Genomic DNA, 19,261 nt, shown 5'->3' with positions numbered 1-19,261 from the left:
AACAGTTTGCAGCCAGCAACGCCTGTCCCACCGAGCGCCACGTTACACCGTCCAGTGGGTTGTTGCTTTAAAAGCCTAACGCCAGCCTGATGTGCGCCAGCCGAAGCTGATCAAAGCCCCATCGGTGTCTGAGTGCTGGCGGCCGTCGTTTCTGATGGATTTGGTCGGTAGAATTCTGCCATTCAGGCCCGCAGGGCTGGACACTGATGCTGAGAAAACTGTCTATTGTGGAACAGAGATCCCTCCACACACGGGTCAAATCCTGTCTTTGTAAAAAGCACTGAAGAGAGATGGATCCTTGGGCATATGCAGGGCTACTGATCATGGAGGTGGAAAGTTAAAGAACGCTACAAACACAAAGTCAAAGCCAATGTCAAGCAAAGCAAGAAGACAGCTGCATAAAGCCGAACTATGAAGACAGTGGGGGCAGACTTTGCTTGGGCCATTGCACCTTAAACCTCTAATGCTACGACAGTTTGCATCTGTATATGTACTTGTTTCGGTGTCTGAGAGCACAGAGACTGAATGGCCTCCCTCAAAAAATGATTATATTGAAATCTGAATTTCTTCCTTTTCAAGGCAACAGTACATATCGCCTCCAAGTTATCCGTCGCTCAAAGAAATTATATTTTATTTGTGCTGGGCCTGGCAGAGCAAAGCAATCTGCAGTACAAACAAGCTGAGAAAAAAAATAAAAGAACAATAATAAATGAGTGGCACAGTCCTTTGTCTTACTACCGTAAATCCCACACCACACTGCTCTGTGCCGATCCTTATGAAGAGAAGGTATGGCCAGCATAGCAGGCTAGGGTCAGAGCGGGTGGCCAGTGTTATTACAGAGTGTAATATCTGTGTTTGACCAGCGAGACTACAGGGATTTGACTGACCGGCTGGCTGGCCGATGAATAGAGGGGGAAAAGGGAGGAAAGGAGAGGCATAAACACTAGTAATGAAGAGGCTGCAGTCAGAGGTTAAAGCAGCATCAGAGAAACAACAAACTAACGCCCACCAAAGAGAGAGTTGAGGTGAGAGGTGGAGGAGGAGGAGAATCAAGACGGACAGAAAAAGACACCTGGCTGAGGTCAACCTGATCTCACCACAAAAAGAAAATTCAGCTACACAGCACACCACCTGAAACTACCATTCTGTGGCTAGACATTTGCAATAAACTTCTGTGATCAGAGGGAAAGGTGCACTTAAGAGAATCTGATGCAACCATATCAAAGAAAAACACTTTAAGTTAGAACGTAGAGTAACCAAAGAACCGACTGACACAGCATTTTGCCCTAGCTTCTCCAGGTAGGCCAAGTTGTTGCAGCTACAAAGCAATGCATGCATTGGCCACAGCAGCAACCACAGAGGTAACAATACTAGCTAATGCTGCCCCCTGTCTGCCAAAACAGATATATAACAGATATGTTAGACTGCAACAAATTAAGGCTGTAATAATTCATCTGTGATTCTAAGAGAAAAATTTTAGCCTGTTTGAGGAGAATATTGTTGGACTGTCAGTATGTAACAATGGGCTGTTTATCTTGATATAGGAACTTTGGCCGCTCATAAAACACATCAATCATCCTCACTTGTACGTAATAATTAAAGAAAATGTCCCTAACACTGCAGAGGACGGTCTAAATCGAACACAGTGCTGCTGAGTTGAGAGCTGCTGTTCGCGTTGAGATGAGGCAGGGGTGTATGAGCCACATATACACAACATTAGCTAGACTGGCTGTGGTGGTGAGCTGCTGGCAGTATGCCTCACGGCAAAATTAATGATCCAATCATTGTAAATGCCAATTGCCTGTAATCCCTGGCTGGAAGTAAATCAAAGGGAAGGAAAGGTTTCCGTTAAACAGTCACAAGCTCTCTCTCGTTCTCTTTCTTCATCTCCCCTAGGCACCAGATGCCTTTCTTTCATTCCACTTTCGATCCAGCCGTCCTTTTCTCTGCTCTGTAGCTGTGTCTGCATTTGGTTCCTATATGTCTCCCAGCTGCGGAGCAGGGATGGGGCCCAGGCCCAGCCCCGGGGGACAGGAGAGGAGGGAAATCCCCAGGACAACTGGTCTGGTCACGGACAGCTCAAGACCCAGCAGCCATCCCTATTCTACCCTCTACTTCCCTGGCAAACATTTGCTCTCCAGCTTAGCTTAGAAGCTAGCCAGCAACTTACCCCCACACTCTTGTCTGGTAATGCCAATCAGAGTCTACACAGCCCTGAGCTCTAGAGATGGAGAAGAAAGAAGGTAGAGGGGACATTGGGAGAGAAAGATGGAGAATGGAGGGATAGAAAGGGAGGGGCAAGGGCAGTTCCCTGAGAGCCACAAGGCAAAGCCAGAGCTTTTGGCAAAGACAAACAAGAAGACAGGACTCTGTCCCTATTGATATGCACAAGCAGGGACCATCAGCTAGGCTTCATCTAAGACAAAAGGCAGAATAGGGAGAGAAAGGTGCTCTGTAGTGGAGTCCATATGTGTCTGTGAGTGGACACAGTATGATGAGAAAGAAAAGTCAGGCAGGCTGAATACGGTGTTACTTCTTTGTTGCGTTCTTAGTCTGCGTTTGATAATAGAAATACACTTCTCCTGTTTGTGTCTTATTGATGTTTGTTTCTCAGAGTTTCCAAGACTTTTAATTACTATGAACATTACAAGTTATTCCAAAGTAATATCACTGCTCACCCACACCTGTAATGATTATATGTGCACAGGCTACTGAATCATCATCATTCATCAGCCAAAAATCTGTGTATACACATGGTTTAATGACATATTTAGTAACACATTACAGTAATAAAGAAGGTGCTTGTTCCCCTAGCCAAAGAGTAAATATATAAAGAGCATGGCCAACATGGGGCAAACAGAGTCCAGCTCTATGCAGGTTAAAGTTCTGGGCCTCATTTTCACTGCAGGGGGCGTTGAGATGCCTAAAGACAAGCATGCGTAAGAAAAAGACCACGACATGGAGGCCTGTTTAAGCCCACATTGTCCCTTCTCTATCCCCTATGGCCTCTTACAGCACCCCCACCAAGCCAGCAGTCCTTTGCCTCCTTTCTGTGTCCATGGTTCCCCCCTCCCACACCACAGGAACCCCTCCCCAGTGTTTGTAATCCCAGCAGAAACACTTAAGGTTCACAGTGGGTGCTCATCAAAACCATCTGCCTGAGAAGAGAGTGGGAGAGAAAGAGAGAGATGAGGGAAGAAAAAAAGGAAAGCGTGAAGGAGGAGAGTTAGAAAACCAGGGGGGCAAACCATCTCCTCCAGTTCAGATGTTGGTTGTACTAATCTGTTCAATTAGCACCATTACAAGCCCAGCTAGTAGCCTCATTATTATTAGTGTAATCCTCACCTGCACTGCCATGGGCAAACGAGCACAAACACCTTTTACTGGTGCCTGAGAGTAAAGAGACTCAACATAAAACACCAAGAAGGATGAGCAAAATAATAATAATAATAATAATAATAATAATAAATAAATAAATAAATAAATAAATCAGGAAGTCAGGAAAGCAGTGCACAGCCGTTTCAGGAATGAAAACAACTGGAAGGTAGATTTTTCCAATCATATATAGAATAGTTGGGGGAAATGGCAACTACTTCATTAATGTGAGGTCAAATCAGGAGCAGCTTTTCTCCATCCTCGCTGATCAGTCTTCTGGGAGCTTACCTGTGACAGCAGGCTACCTGCTGTGAATAATATATGATGCCTGCTCAGGTCTCCCTCTGCAAAGTGCAGGGGTAGTGGGGCGAGAGTACAGTGGGACCATACAGGCAAAGACACAAATGTGTGTGTCGGGGAGGGCTCACATGAGAACAAACACACATACTTACTCATCTACATAGGCAAGCAAGCACACATATATAGTCATGCTCTTCAGCCTTTAATCCATTTGCAGCTGTGATAGCAATAACCTAAGGACAGTATGAATAACCATAAATGTTTCATAGGCTACCAAATGTACTGTTTAGTTTCAGATGAGGAAAATGAATGGACTCTTTCCATTCCTCCTGCATGCCTAGATCAAACAATGTTCAGTCATTTAAACCACCTCGTGGACTGCTGAGTGAGGGAGAAAGAGCTGCAATGTAGGGGGAGTAGGGAGAAAAAGGCAGGGTTGTACAGCTGTGAGAGTAATTATGTGTTCGGAAATGTGATCATTTGTAATGAATAATGAATTGATGGCTGAGATAGACTAGCAATGTTTGGCAAATGGAATGACAGCTGAGCTATGGGAGACCAGAATGAGGTATAATAATATTATGTATGTGGGAGTTAGTGGGCGAGTTACTGAGACCATTTGTGCGTGTCTGAACATATGAAGTGACTTTTTGATGTGCTCTATATTTTGTATTTGCGTGCCTGCTGGTGTCATACCTCCTGTATGGTTCTGGAGCCAGGGAAATTGAGGTTGTAGTCCCTCTGAGCCTCACGATGGCTGATGATCAGCATGAAGTTCTGGTTTAATGACTCTTGGAGACCACTAAATGAGGACAGAAAAATGTAAATAGTAAGAAACAGTTAAAAAAAAAACCCAAACAAACAAACAAAAACACCACACACACAAGAAAGTGATGCAGAAAAGGGGATGATTGTGTTTTAGAGGGGAGGCAGAATAACGATCCAATAGGAGGAAAAGAGGAGGTGGGGCAAGGGGCAAAGAAAAACAAACATTATCACTAAGAGTGACTGAGTCAAGTAAAGGACAAGCTGAAACTTGTCAACTAGTGGCAGCCGCTTGGCCCATGGGGAGGTGGGTACCACTTCGCTGTTTGTGTTTTAACAAGCCTGGCCAAAGCTGCACTCGGCACAGCAGGCGACCACAGCTATGACCACCTGCACAGTAACAGCATGGAGTCCAACAGTCAGTCCGACTGCTGACAAACCAATATTTCATTTTGACACACCATACCATGGTGGATAGCTGAGGATGGTGACCTTTACTAACAATCCCACAATAATTTTTCCACTCCGGCTTTAAAATTTCAATATTCGGGAAATGGTGCCAATCCACCCAGTAAGGGAGCAGCACTGTAACTACTTCAATTACAATTACAAAGTACAATCACTGCACATCATGATACACTATGGCTACATTTAGCTCTTTTCAAGTCCCTGTCTTTGTTCTGTGTGTGTGTGTGTGTGTGTGTGTGTATATATATACAGAAAGAGAGAGAGAGTTTAAATGATGTATTATATCAATTAAAAATAATGAATCTATATTTTCCTGGCTACGCTAAACTATGTCACAGTTCTGTAAAATACTTAGTTTTATATAAATTTATAAGAAATTGACTACTGTGATAAACAAGTTATTACAATATTCACAAAGATGTATTAACAACACCAATAAAGTCAAAGTGGCACCATCATTTCGCCAACATCTTGAACTGAAGTGGACCACTAAACAACCTGTAAATCTGACTATTTAATCAATTAAAAATACAAATTAATAGATTTTTTTTTTTTTACAGAAAGTATGAGCGACAAAATCGGTGTTGAGCTAACGTGTTAATCGTCACACAGGGTTTGTAGGAGTAGAGATGCATCAGCAGAGGTGTGACCTCTCTGAGAGGCCTTAAGAGCACAGTTTCTGGACTGACATCGTCATTGCTCAGTCGTACACAGCACTAACAGAGATGCTGCCTGTGAATGATGCAAACGTAGACACTTTGTGTGCTTCACGTTGAGAGGAGGAGGTGGGGGAATCAACTTTTGGAAGCTTCATTTACAATAAGCTGTGAGGTTAAGTAGCGTTTTGAGCAAACGCTGGGTCTGTGAGGCTGAATATCAATGGGAGGCTTAAGGGCCGAAGCAGCCACTTAATCAGGGCTCAGAACCCAAGGAGAGGAGGAAGAGTTGGGAGAAAGAGAGGGATGGGGGAATTAATATGTAGCACACACATTAATTATGCAATCACACCCTTAATCTGTGCAGATCTGGACGAGCTTATGTTAACAGAAGCTCAAATTTACTGTAATGACAGCATATTTACATTGACTAAAACTGCGAAATCAATATGTAAATGTAATGTTTGTTGTAGCTAACTGGGGAAGATTGGAAATGTGCGGAGTGGGAAGGATGGATGCATATGTAATAGGGCTGAGCAGAAGGATGAGAGAGAAGTGTGTGCATGTGTGTGAGAGAGCAAGAGAGAAAAAGAGAGAGAGAGCGAGAGGAAAAATGGAAGGGGTAGGGACACATAAATAAGGATCTAGCTAATATCATGATTATGTTTGGACACAGTCCCGAACTACTGCTGGCAGGCAGCTAGACCCCTAAATAGACAGAGATAGAGGGTAAACTGAGTGGAAGTGTTACTCTGTCCTTCCAAGCAAAGAAGGAACATCTTATCAGTCATTTATGGCAGACCGACGAGCCATTTGGTGTGTGTGTGTGTGTGTGTGTGTAGAGTTCTGTTCAAGATTTACTTTGAAAAATCAGATCACTTACTGCGCTCTATAGTACAAATATAGCAACTCAAAATATCAAATGCCTTCGGTGGGGTAAAAAAAGAAAACTGCCATTCATAGTGAGTCATTTTCTCATCATTTCCCATCTGTCTGAAGAGGCCTGCTGGTTCATAAATAAACAAAACACCCATGTTTCAAGTTTAATATCCCTTTGTCTGGACTGCTTTCACCACTGATGTTGTCAAAGCTGCTGTCTTCCGATAAAAGCAGGCCCCTCAAGTAGTGCAGGGTTGAAATGTGGATGTCTCAGTGTTTGCTTCTGCCTTCAGAGGTCTCTTTCTCACTCAACACACACACTCCGTGACATCAAGGTCGGCCTGCAACATCTCTGGTGGTACTTGACATGGCATAAGGGTGCCTGGAGGAAAATGTCATTTAACTTTATGGACAGAGAAAATGGAGCGTTTTGCAGGGGAGAAGAGCAGGCTAAACAGATTGGTTTCATTCTGAGGTAAGCCCATCGCCTAAGCTGTGAGTCCCTGCGGCACAGAGCAGACTCTAGACCTTATTAAACTAGCACTGCCAGACACAGAGGCGCACGCGCACACACACAAAGTGACATGTGCCTGTAAAACACAAATACCCATACGTGCACACACACTGTCACATACAAAGTCTCCCCAACCTCTCACACTCTAATGCATACTCACCGTCATAATGCGTGTTTTCATCTGCTTAGAGACACACATTCACATCTCAGTTTCATCTGATCTCTACTTTAAAAAAATATAATGACCAGGTAAGTACAGGCTGACCGCACATCTTGTTTGTAATGCATAAATAGGAGGTCACGAAGCACAAATAGACCTTACCTCCTCCACATTTTGCATCCACAACAAAGCAGGAGGATGCGAAATCGCTCTGCTCGGTTTTGGTCTGCCATCTTGTCCCAAAGCATGCTAACCATTAGATGGTTCCCTTCAAGGATGCAAGGGCTAACAAGTTAGCTATCTCCCTGAAGCATCTGTGCATCTGCTATTGGACAGCCGAGCCAGTGGGAGAGGTTGGGGAACAGGAGGCCGCCGTAAAATACACACAAAACCTAATGAATCATTTTTGCAATAAAAATTTTCTTTGAGAGTTCAGATTAAAATAACCTTTCATTGGCAAACATGCTTGCTGAGTGTTGAAGTGGAGAAATAAATGAGAAAGGAAACAGGTTCTCTTGAAATATTCATCAGGCCTTCATCATTTATGCAGAAGATTAGCTCCTCCTCAACACCCTCTTGTATTCACAGTCAGTCATCAACATAGCCACAGAAAAAAAAAAAACCTTCTTCAGACCAGGCTTTAACACTGTAGTGCAAACTAAATGACTACCTGAGATAGATTGGCAGCACAAAGAAAAATCTCCCAAAGCCTCCAGATCTATTTCTAATCAAACAAGAAAACTGGTTTACTCAGCAGGATCATAATGACAGTGCAGCGCTATTTAATCAGTCCATTTGGTTTAGGTGTGTGTGTGTGTTGCAAGAGCCAAGCTCTACAAAGTAATTGCCAGGGTTATTACCATTTACGAGAAATTTGCATTTTCATTCAGCAACAATTTGAAGCAAATCAACATTGTGAAATTAAATTTCGGTGTGGTAGGTGGATAACTGTCTCTTCAGACTACAACTACAAACTAGCAAATGCAGATCAGTGCAATTTGTTTGAATAACCTCTTTGAAAATATATAATCTAATTGTATTAGCGAATATTGGTGAAACAATGCATTAGTAAACAACACTAAAGTATATACATATTTCACTATCATTTAAAATGTTGGTTTCATAATTTCATGCACCCCTAAAAATGGTGAATATACCATGATAAAGTGGCACAGTTACATTAATAATTTACTGTCATTAAGTAGCATTATATCTCTGTGAGCAATGGTCATGTTATGAAGCTGTCTGCTATCTATACTCTCAATGAGAGTGACCGATTGAATTGAAAAACTAATTAAACTAATATTTGTTTGAAAGAGCCCATAAATGTGATGACTATAGTGGCTGAAATATTGGGCAAAATAATTTGGTTTATCCGTAACAGAGGTTGTGGCACCAACTCAGTTTAGTTGCTATTGCAAGTATGTGTCCCTACCAGTAAACTTTAGGTTGAGGTTTTTACTACCAGTGAACAGAGTTTACTGCAACAAATTTGCACAATAAATAAATAATAAAATAGTTCATGCTGTGGATATACGGTGTGACCAAAGTTTATTTTTTACTGCAGGCTAACAGCTTGCCTGCTCCCACTACAGGAGACTGCCCCCTCTCCCATATTTTGTGATCTGTCACCTATCCTCTCCTATTAAGACAGCAGGGTAACCATACACACACACACTTCTATACTAATGCAAGTGCATATAAACCAGAGCCCACCCACTCCATTCAGTCCCAACTGTCCGCCACCAAAATAGCTGACTGAGAATAATGAGCTCCCGACACCTAAAATGAAATCGATAACACTTGGAGAGATGGCAACGGTGCTGTTGAAAAGACACAGCAGTTAGCGGGGGGGTGAGAAGACAAGGAAAAGACGCAGAGAGGCAGAGAAGAGAGCACGAGGGAGGGAAGGCTGGGGAGATGAGGGCCATTAGCTGCCACCACAATATAGCTACCACTTAGCCAAACTAGGAGATAGAGCGGCAAAATGCCAGATGACTTCTGAGAAGGGGAATTTTTATTATGAATCCTTAGTCAACAAACAAACTTAGGCCACAGTATGTAAGACCATAAACACCTCTCCATAATAGATCTAGAGATTTACTGTAACAGAACCCAAACTGGGAAAAACCTATGTTACAGCAGCAACTAATAAGGCTTTAAGAAAAACTGTTAATATCAAGAAGAGTGCAAGAATATTCACACAACATACTGTACAATATTGTACAAAAGAATACTAATAATGGCCGTGTGTCTGAAAGAAGTACTCAATTGAAAACTGAAAAAACATTTGTTATTTTGACCTCTGTTTCCCCCGCATTGTTATGCAATTATATGGAGCTTAAACAGATTATTGAGTATATTGAGTGCATAATTGAACTGGTTAACAGCATTGCTTGTAATCTAAAAAAAAAATTAAATCTGTTGATGAGATCCTTTTTGATGCAGTCCATTACTGTCATCAGACTGAGGCTGATAAATGATGAGCAGCGTAGACTTCTAAAAATATGAGTCCTTCCTTTTAATAATTACAGCAGTAGCCCAGTGCGTCCTAATCTCCCTCATTTGGCCTAGAAATGTTTTTAATCCACAAACACACACACACACACACACACACACAGGTCTCAGTCTCTCCCGTCATATATACACACAACACATTAGCACAACAAAAACGTACACACAAGAAAATATATTCAAGTATGAACACTAACGTATTTATATTTTTACATGTAATATCCTTCAAATTAAAAATAAAACGGCTCTTCACCCCAAAATAAGCAGCTGAATTGACAGGAAAAATATGACTTCTTTGGATGCTGTTTACGTGACCCCGATGAAAGGAAAATCACACATTCAGCAGCCACCTGTGATTGTATTACTGCTTTCACTTGACACTGAGCTGCCTGACATTTCACAAGGAAAGGTTGCTAATACTGCAGCGCATTCACCGAGATGAACACAAAAACCTCAGGATGGTGAACACTGGCTTAATTAACCTTTCCTCAACAAATCTCTATTGCCACTGGGTGCTACCACTAATGTGACAGGCTGATGGCTGTTGAAAAAAAAGAGAGAGAGAGAGAGAGAGAGAGAGAAGAAAACAAATACGAAATGTTGATATCATATACACACTCTAGAATAAAATGCAAAACAACCTTCAAGCGAGCAACAATGTTAGACTCAAAGATACAAATATGGGAAAGAAAATTATTATTTACACAACACACAGGGATTGCGGCAGTAGACCTTCCTCTCAAAATGTCACTATGGATGTGAGAAAATGAATTTGCAGCGGCAGGTCAAATGTCTCTTAATGCACCAATGAAAACTGCATTTTTATGGCTGAATTCTGTTGGTGAGCGCTCTGTAAGTGGATGTAGGACGCCACCTGCTGTTCACTATCACATACGACACAAAGGCCCATACCAGTCTTAGTGTGTGTGTGTGTATAAACCAGAGTGCTGGACTTAATACCTGTTTTTGCTGGTGCTGGCAGTAGCAGCGATGTCCGGGGTCAGGACATACAGGCTGTTGTTCTTGGGCAGGTGTAAACTTCTCAGCAGCGTCTGATTGAACATCCAGAAACAGGAGGTAATTATTTGTTACATCTGAAGTTATATTTGTCCCACTCTAATCTCCAGATGAATATTTTGAGGTCTGTGTGCAGCTTGGTAAACAAGATGACCGCAGGCGCAACTGGAAAAAATTTTAAATCCTCATGTTTTATACTACGTTTTGTACAACTGCAAAAAAAAAAAAAAAAAAAAAAGTGTTCATATACAGTTTTATAACAAGTTTTTCTTTTCTTAGTAGTCTCTTGTCTTTTTTCATTTGCGTGTTTGTGAGAAATGTTTTTAAGGTCTATGAACTCACACTATCGGATACGTCTCCACTTTTCCATCCCTTCAGCTGCATTTTGGACGCTGGAACCCCAAGTTCTGTCTCGAGGATTTGTTTGATTTCTCCTGCAGATCAAATTTATAAAAACCGTATTAAAACTTATATTTATGGGCAAAAGATATTTTATATTATGATGATTAATACACAGTATGTGTGGTGCTCACCAACTGTGCTGCCCTCCTCCAGCACCAACTCTACAGACCGCTGCCGGTACTCAACCCTGAAGTTGAGCATCCGGGGCTGACGCTCTACAATGTGTCGGGAGGTGGGGTTGATGGGGCAAAAAGCTGAAGTTGAGGATGATGGGGGAGAGGAGGACGATGACGAAGAAGAGGCAGGAGGAACTGCACCTCCTGCTGCTGCATCGGCTGCTTCTGATTGACTAGGGGGTCCGTACATACTGGCCTGGCTCGCCTCGCTGGAAAAGTTACTGTGCAGAAATGAAAAGTTTACTGGACTGAAACTTCATATAGCAGAAAATGAAGTGGACGGTTGGATGAAGTCGAAACATAACAGAAATGAGAGGAGAAAAAAAAAAAAGGACAACAAATACTTTTCTTTCCATCGTCCCCCTCACAGTTTCTGCTTATTTTCTCTTCTGCTCCCTCAGGACATGACTCATGTTTTACACTGCACAGTAAATAATGTTTTTACTCTCCACCAAGAACAAAGTGTGCCTTTTGTTACTTAAAGTGTGAGCAGCAACTGTCTTGCAAGAACTGGGTGCCAGACTCTGGTTGTTCAACAAAGGCTGTATTTTATTTGGCCCACCACACTGGAGAGGCCACTGTCCTGAAGCATAGGTCGACTGTCAACAGCCACAAGCCCTCCACACACACATTGGGCCAAAAAGGGGGCGGCGGGTGGTTACCCCAACCACATGGCAACACATTTTAGTTACCTCCTCCACCACCAACTTCAGTAACATACACATTCTCCTGACCAAACATCTAATCAAAGTTTTAATTGGAAAAGTAGAACAGCTGCAGAAAAACAGAATGAGCAAATACTTAATAATTACTACTGAAGTGAGAAAGGAAAACAACAGAGCACTTCCATGAGGGACAATGTGGTGAGGTTAAATTAGAAATTGTGTTTACACAGATCTGACCCAATAGCATCCCTTGTTAACTTAAGTCAAAAATATATTTGACACCTAGAGAACAGGTTCTTTCATAGTAGAAAAAAAATACCATTTAAAATCCTAGTTTTTTCACAGTCACAACGTCAGCAATCAGATTTCTGCATTGAGATAGAGGGGGATTGTCACCAACCTATTTTGCCGTGATAGCTTTCCTCAGTCAACATTAAGACACTTGAAGAAACTTCTTACTACTGTATGAAAGAGTGAGGGACAATTCCAAGTAGTTTTGCTGACACCTGTTGACCTACTGCTGTACCGATGTTTGTGCATTCTGCCTTCCAGAAAAATTGAATTCTGCTCCATGCCCATGAGTGGTGCAGCCTAGAAAAGTTTTACATTTGGGAATGTGTAACCACAGCATCCCATCCCATATATCATTATCCAAAACATGCCAGAGTAGTGTCCACCAAGAGGTTCTTATCCATCAAACTTAGAATCTCAGAATACATTTTAGATAGAACCATTTGGCTCCTCGTTGTCCAGAAAAATGACTCTAGTGGGTTACAGTTCGACAGATTTCTCACACACATAATGTCTGACCAGGTGTATCACCAGATCTGATAATATTCTTATCCTTATCTGATATATAGTCCTGAGCCCTCAATTATTTAAATACTTTGAATTTCCTTCTGTCAAAGAGATTGCAAACTCCACTAATGCATAACGGGAAGGGGAAGAGATGGCTTAAGCAACAACAGATTTCACTCCAAAATTCAGAGGAAAAACATGAGCAATGTCATCCCAGGAGGATTCTTACGACTCTTACAATTCTCGAAAGCATCAGAGGGAAAAAAAGAAATAAACAGTTGAAGCGAGAGCTTTCACAAACAAGTAAAAGGGACCTTGAGTGCACTTTCACCTACACTTGGCACAGTAACACTGAAGGCCGTTAAATTGTCCGTTGTTGCTGTTTGGGCCTTGTTCCATGTTGCCCTACATCTAGATGGCACTGTTCTTCTGTGCAGTCCAGGATGTGATCAGAATCAGCCATGGACAAATGATTCAAATTTGACTGAGGTCAACAGAGGACTCTTTTTTTTTTTTTTTTTTTTTTTTTTAAATTAAGGACGATCAGATAATGTTTTCATGGCCTGCTTTTTTTTTTTTATTATTATTTTCAACCTTCTTGCTGAGGACACAAAAGAGGAAGGAAATGCATTTTAGACAAGAGTATTGGCGTAGGCTCCAACTGGCCAGAGCTCAGGTCACGTCACCAGAGTCTGTTTACTGGGCAACACCATCCTACTCATACCAGTGCCAGCCACTTAGTAAATGTGTTGGCGGATGGTCACGCTGCCAGCCAGCCCCCATTCATAGCAATGTGTGCCCTTGAGAAAGACCGGCAATATTCTCATGGCCCAAGGGCCTGAACCACACTGAAGCGCATGCATGCATGTGCACACATGCACACAAGTGTGTACACAAAATAAAGCGGTTTAACAGAACGTCTCCAGTTTGAGTGGGTTCAGATCAGCACGCTGCATTCATGAGTGTCAACTAACCGTTGAAGGAAAGTAGAGGGCACAAAGCCTCTTAAAGAAACCTTGTCTATTCAGAAACTGTGTACAACTCCACACTTGGCAGATAGTTTCCTTGCAGTTGCAGTGTCATTTATATTGTTCCTCTCTTTAAAAGCAACACAGAAACCCCCACAGGAGCAATAACCTGCAACTTAGTAGCATTAAAGTACGCAATAGTTTCTGGTTAAGTATTTATATAGACTTGTTTCTACGACTTGAACATTTAACTTTAAAATATTGTTTAATCATGTCAGCAGACAATATAGAAAATGTATTCTAATCTGTCCTATTTACGTGGTGGACAAATACAAGTTAGGTAAAAGCTAATGGAAACCTTACAGAAACTGAATTTGCACCTTGCCTAATCTTAGCTGAGGTGAAAACTTCCTTCTAATACAGGCTTTAATTTGACCTTTACGGTATTCTTCAGAAGTTCCTTTGCAAGCTTATTTAGACTGGGAATAATGCAGACTGGTGTCACATGTCAGGCACACAGTTCTCATTGGTGTGCATTCTCACTCACTCACTCACCAACTACCCCCTTATCTCCTTGGCATCCTCTCATGTCTGTTTTTGCATGATTATATAGCAACAGCAACAATAGAACAATGCACGGAATTCAGTCTTGTCAAGTGATCATTTTTTGTGATATTACCTTTGTAAGATCCCATTCTCCTGTGGTATCACTCCATTGATGGCTGCCTGTAATAAAAATGGAGGAAGATTATGCAACAAAATTATTATTTAGTGGCTACTGAAGCTAAATGATTTTGTGTAGACCTATCCCTTCTTTATTTAAAAAAAAAAAAAACATCAATCATTGCTGCTTCACTCCAAGGAGACTACTAGCAGATATAGAAATACGTCTTAACAACATTTAGAATCACAATACATTTCCAATAAATGTGTTATCTAGTTATCTACGCATCTACATTTACATCTGTACATTTTTTGATTATGATAATGTCGACATTCAACATTTGCCAAATAATAAAAGAATGGCTCTATATTATCAAGTACATTTTCATCACAGTCTAAAAACTTTAATAAATTTCAAATATTAACGTCTGTTTCCTTTTTTTCAGTAAAGTGATGTCAAAACATTGTTTCATCGCCTGTAATGAAGTTGGTCCAGTTGGCTGGACCAACTACCCTGGCCACGCTTAACCTGGCAAAATCGTATTTTGAATTTTGAATGTTTCTGTAACATCAAGTTTGTCAGACTGTCTGATATTTGCTGGCTGAAAGATTTCACACTAAACGCCACAGAAAAGGATGAAGGACAGAAGGAGAAGCAAACAGAGCTGAAAGGACAAACATGACAATAACCACGTGAGGTTTGCACTGAGCTTTTGTTTGAAAGGACAACTGATTTTCTCAAACGTTCACTATTCCTCATACAAAACAAGCAAACTGAAGTTAGTCATTATATGCTGATGTAATCATATCCCCCTTTACTTTTGGATTGAATGAACGGAAATATGTCATTGTACAAAAATGAGGGTCTTACATCAAACCTGAAAAATGTACTCCAATGACTTAATGGCTGAATATAAGAATTGTCCAAGAGCCACCACAATTACCTCAAATCCACTATAAACATGCTAGACTTTAACATCCAAGCCACTCTAAACTGTGGCTTAGATGTGTTCACAGCTTGAGCACAAGTCAGGCAGCCCTAAAGTCAGCTTGTCTTGAATAATCTTGTGCTGGGTGCCTGGTAACTATCACAGAGCGTCAGTGAAAAGGGCATATGACCTGTAAAATCCACAATATGTTGTTGAGCAGTACAAATCCCTGCAGGTGAAAGCTACACTGGGAACCTCTTAAGGAATGCATTTATCGTTTTGTTTCTGAGATAGTTAAATTTTAGAGTTACAATGTAGACTTGAATTGTGCCTGTTAACAGATTTATAGTTTTCTTATTCAAAATAAAAAACTTCCATTGTTTCCATTTCATTTCTGCAAAAACAAAAGAAAAAAAAAATCAGTGAAGAGAAGCAAAAGCACAATAAGGATGATTAATGAATGCGTATTGTTTTTAGCTTGTGCATTCCTCTGGTCAACACACCCAAAGCAGATTTGTTTCGTCATTGTTTACAAAAACTTGCAGCTATGACAGAGAAAGTGCAAGTCATCAGATTTTCAGATGCAGTGAGTCTAGGCCCCACTGTCTGTCCTGCCATTGCTTGGACTGCTGCTGCTGCTGCCTGTTTTGAACTCCTGCCAACATCGGCCTAAATATAGACTGACCCCCACCAGGATCTACCTCACAGTAACAGGCTCCTTATTTTTCAGACTCATCAGGACTTAATACAAACCTTATTCTGCCTTAGAGTGTCTCTCAAATCAATATGCACTGGGCCAAACCTCTCAGGACACACTCTCTCTAACAGCTACTGCAGAACAGACAGTCGCAAAGAAATGCTGCCTGCTTCACAAAACATTGTTGGGAAATTAAGAAATAATTTTGGTACCATTAAGCTAAACTGGCTGAGTGTTATTTGACGTCAACTGTCCTCTTGAACTTGCAGTTATGATCGAGTAAAAGAGTATGTCAAATAGCAAAGTCATGACTTTCCAGATAATGAACTTACCACTAAATCCCAGTTATTAAGCTCTAAGAGAGTGATTGCTTCTGCAATGTTGTCAATTCCAGTGCAAGCCTGTGAGAAGAAAAACAGAAATTACAAGAGGGAAGTGCACTGTCTAAGATTCAACTAGTGTTTGCTATTTGAAATATTGCAGTTTTCCTCAAAAATACATTTTAGAACAAAGAGGCAAAAAGACAGGAATCCACAATAATATTTAGAACTCCTATTATACAAACCATAGCAGCAGTATTTAAGTTGCTGAATAGTCTTGAGAAGGATGATTTCTTGATTATCTGAAATTCCCCAGGTTTATAAGACATTATGCATCCAAGTAGTTTTGTTTATACTAAGCAGACAACTATTCTTCGTAGAATAAAAGGATTACTTTCCAGAGCAGCTCAGTGTCACCTTCTACTGTGTAGAATCAGTCAGTATTTGTTCCTGTGCCAAACGCAGGACCACCCAAATAGGTGAGTCTGGATGAACATATTCTCAGTGATAACTTAATAATGCAGGGTTGTGTAAAATAAGGAGAAAGATCCAAAGGCGTCGTGTATTTTTTGAACTGATCCTTCTGTTGGTATAGCTAATGGAAAACACAAAACATAAGGCCAAGTAGTAAGACCTGTCTGGTGGTACATTGGAGCTTTGACACCACTAGCATTAAACAGTGGTTGCTCCTCAAAATATAAGAAACATTGCTGATTTTTACTACAGACCAGCTGAACGTGACTTTCTGCAATATAGAATCTGTCTATATTTGTTCCTGTGCCAAAGACAGGACCACCCAAATAGGTGAGTGCTGTCAGAGCAGTAATATTGACTTCTTTCTTTTGTGATTTAGACGTTGGGCAAAAAGTATTTAGTATTAAGTGTTTGCTGTCCAATATGCTTGACAAATATTATCAGTTGGACTGTGAATACTTTGTAAGAGAGAAAATTTAAGTCCTGAGTAAATAGTATCCTACAGCATTGGTTTTCTTGAACTGTAGAAGCCAGCAGATACAGACTTAAGAGTGTATGCACTATAAGGATGATACCTTTGACCTGGGTTTATTTTAGGGATAGGAATCAGAGCTATTAAACTGCCAATCAGATTAAATGTGGTCAGGGGAGCACTATATAAGTATCTTAGTTGCAGATGATAAATTTGTTGTGTTCATGTGTCTACCAAAATATACATTATTTTTATAGATTAATAGTTGTTCTAAAGATTCAAGATGAAACTTGGGTAAAATGAAAAACATACAAACTAGGTTTCAAACGTTAAAGTTTGAAGAGGATACAATGTTAGTAATGATAGAAATAATGAACAAAAGCTAACCTCAGTTTCAGTTACTTGCAACATAACTGGCACACTAGTTAACCAAATTTCCATGCATCACTTCATTTCGTGTATCTTAAACACTAATCCAGGAAGCTATGGTAATCATTGCAAAAGTAGAGCAGACCAATAGCAGATTACATTATTTGCCTTGATTTCTGAGGCTTGTATCCTTTCAATTAATTTATAAATGTAGAACACAACTTTAAGGTGCAGTGTCTCTTTATGATCTTGGCATAACTGGTTGCAGAGAGATGTAGAGAGACAGAAATTAAGTCTGATTTGCAAAGGTCAGATTAACAAAATATTATGACTGACACAAGTACTCTCTCACCAACATCCAAACCAACTATCAGGGAGACTGATCCTGACCTGGTTAAGAAGGGAGGTAAATTTTGGTTGTCTGTATTTTCTCCTAAACAAATTTCTCATAAATCTGCCATCGTGGATGGTAACATCTGATACCAAGTAGAGACTGTGATTAGGTCAACCATATGAAGTATACAAGAATTACTTTAATTTGTGAGCATTATGGCCAGACAATGGACTTATAAATGTAAGACATAGCTGTGAAGTGTGGCATCTCCATTAGAAAAACGTGGTACTACCTGATTCCAACGAGATGTAAACAACATGTAAACAAATAATGCCAAAGTTTGAGCTGTATGGTTTGGCTTTGGCTTCATTTGACAACACCTGTAATGTGGCCTGTTCTGGTCTGAATGAGGGAAACATCCAACCGCCCCATCGTCCAAACTAACCACCAGGGAGGGCGAAATGACTGCCAATTACAGGGAGGGGAGATTTTTGGCAGCTCGTATTTTCACATCAACAGAATTAACAGCCCTGTGTAAAAATGTGTTTGTAAATCTGATGTCTTTGGACGGTCACGGTTCCTGACGAAGGTTAGAAAACCGGAGAGTCGACGTGTAAACAAAATGATATTTAAAGTGGGCGCCGTAGCTCTCCTTTTTCTTAGCCTAGCTGTTCAAACCATTATCGGTCAAAGAGACACCCGTGAAACCAGCAGGGGTGGGGGGGGATTTAATTGCAGGACTTTTTAGATGGGCAGCATTAGACTACATGTCTCTAGTTAGCGAGCTTACAGCTAATAACTGCCCTGGGACTCTGTTAGCAAGCTGTCAGTTGGTTAGCTTTCGGGGTGCTAGCAGCAGAAAGCTCAGCTCAGGTCCGGTGTTTACGGCGGCGGACAGGTCGTGTGATCTGTTGTTGACAACAACCCGGGGTAATATAAACAACAGCGGACAGGTCACCAACTGCTGAATACTCTGTCTGGGACACAGAGAGGAGACACACCTGAAAGTCGGCCAGAATCATTTCCCTATCCATGTTGCTCTCGCCGCTCTCGGAGGCCATGGCAATGACTGGCTAAAAGCAATTCTTCTTCCACTGGCTCTCGTCGCTCTCTCGCCTCACAGAGGAACCACCGGAGACCAAGAAAACACTTCACTCGGACGTGGCGACAGGCGAGGGGTTGGCAAATCGGAGATGTTGAACTTCGTCGGGATTTTACGGCTCCGGATACAGAAGAAAATCGCTAAAGTAACGTTGCACTGCTCAGTTATCTCCTATCATTATTGTCAGCTCCATCGCTTTACGGCGCCGTAAAGCAGTTGGTCGATGGCGTAAAACCTCGAGCCG

General features: G+C 41.2%; 1 protein-coding gene across 2 annotated transcripts in view; it reads right to left on the bottom strand.

Moving 5' to 3' along the window:
- faf1 (Fas (TNFRSF6) associated factor 1) overlaps positions 1–19,209 on the bottom strand; it is a 55,902-nt gene extending 36,693 nt beyond the window's left edge. The window contains exons 1-7 of one of the 2 annotated variants that reach the window (XM_029499879.1): positions 18,917–19,209; positions 16,279–16,347; positions 14,337–14,383; positions 11,182–11,447; positions 10,991–11,082; positions 10,592–10,683; positions 4,372–4,477 (exon numbers count right to left, since the gene is read on the bottom strand). In XM_029499879.1, coding sequence (XP_029355739.1) covers positions 4,372–4,477; positions 10,592–10,683; positions 10,991–11,082; positions 11,182–11,447; positions 14,337–14,383; positions 16,279–16,347; positions 18,917–18,976 — 732 coding nt within the window. In that variant the 5' untranslated portion in view covers positions 18,977–19,209. The remainder of the gene's footprint in view (positions 1–4,371; positions 4,478–10,591; positions 10,684–10,990; positions 11,083–11,181; positions 11,448–14,336; positions 14,384–16,278; positions 16,348–18,916) is intronic. The other variant, XM_029499880.1, reaches the window with a different exon arrangement.
- Between the last annotated feature and the right edge of the window lie 52 nt (positions 19,210–19,261).

Source organism: Echeneis naucrates, chromosome 4, assembly GCF_900963305.1.
Source record: "Echeneis naucrates chromosome 4, fEcheNa1.1, whole genome shotgun sequence".
NCBI classification, from domain to species: domain Eukaryota; kingdom Metazoa; phylum Chordata; class Actinopteri; order Carangiformes; family Echeneidae; genus Echeneis; species Echeneis naucrates.
Note: the sequence above shows the minus strand (reverse complement) of the source record. Positions and strands in the feature narration are given on the sequence as shown.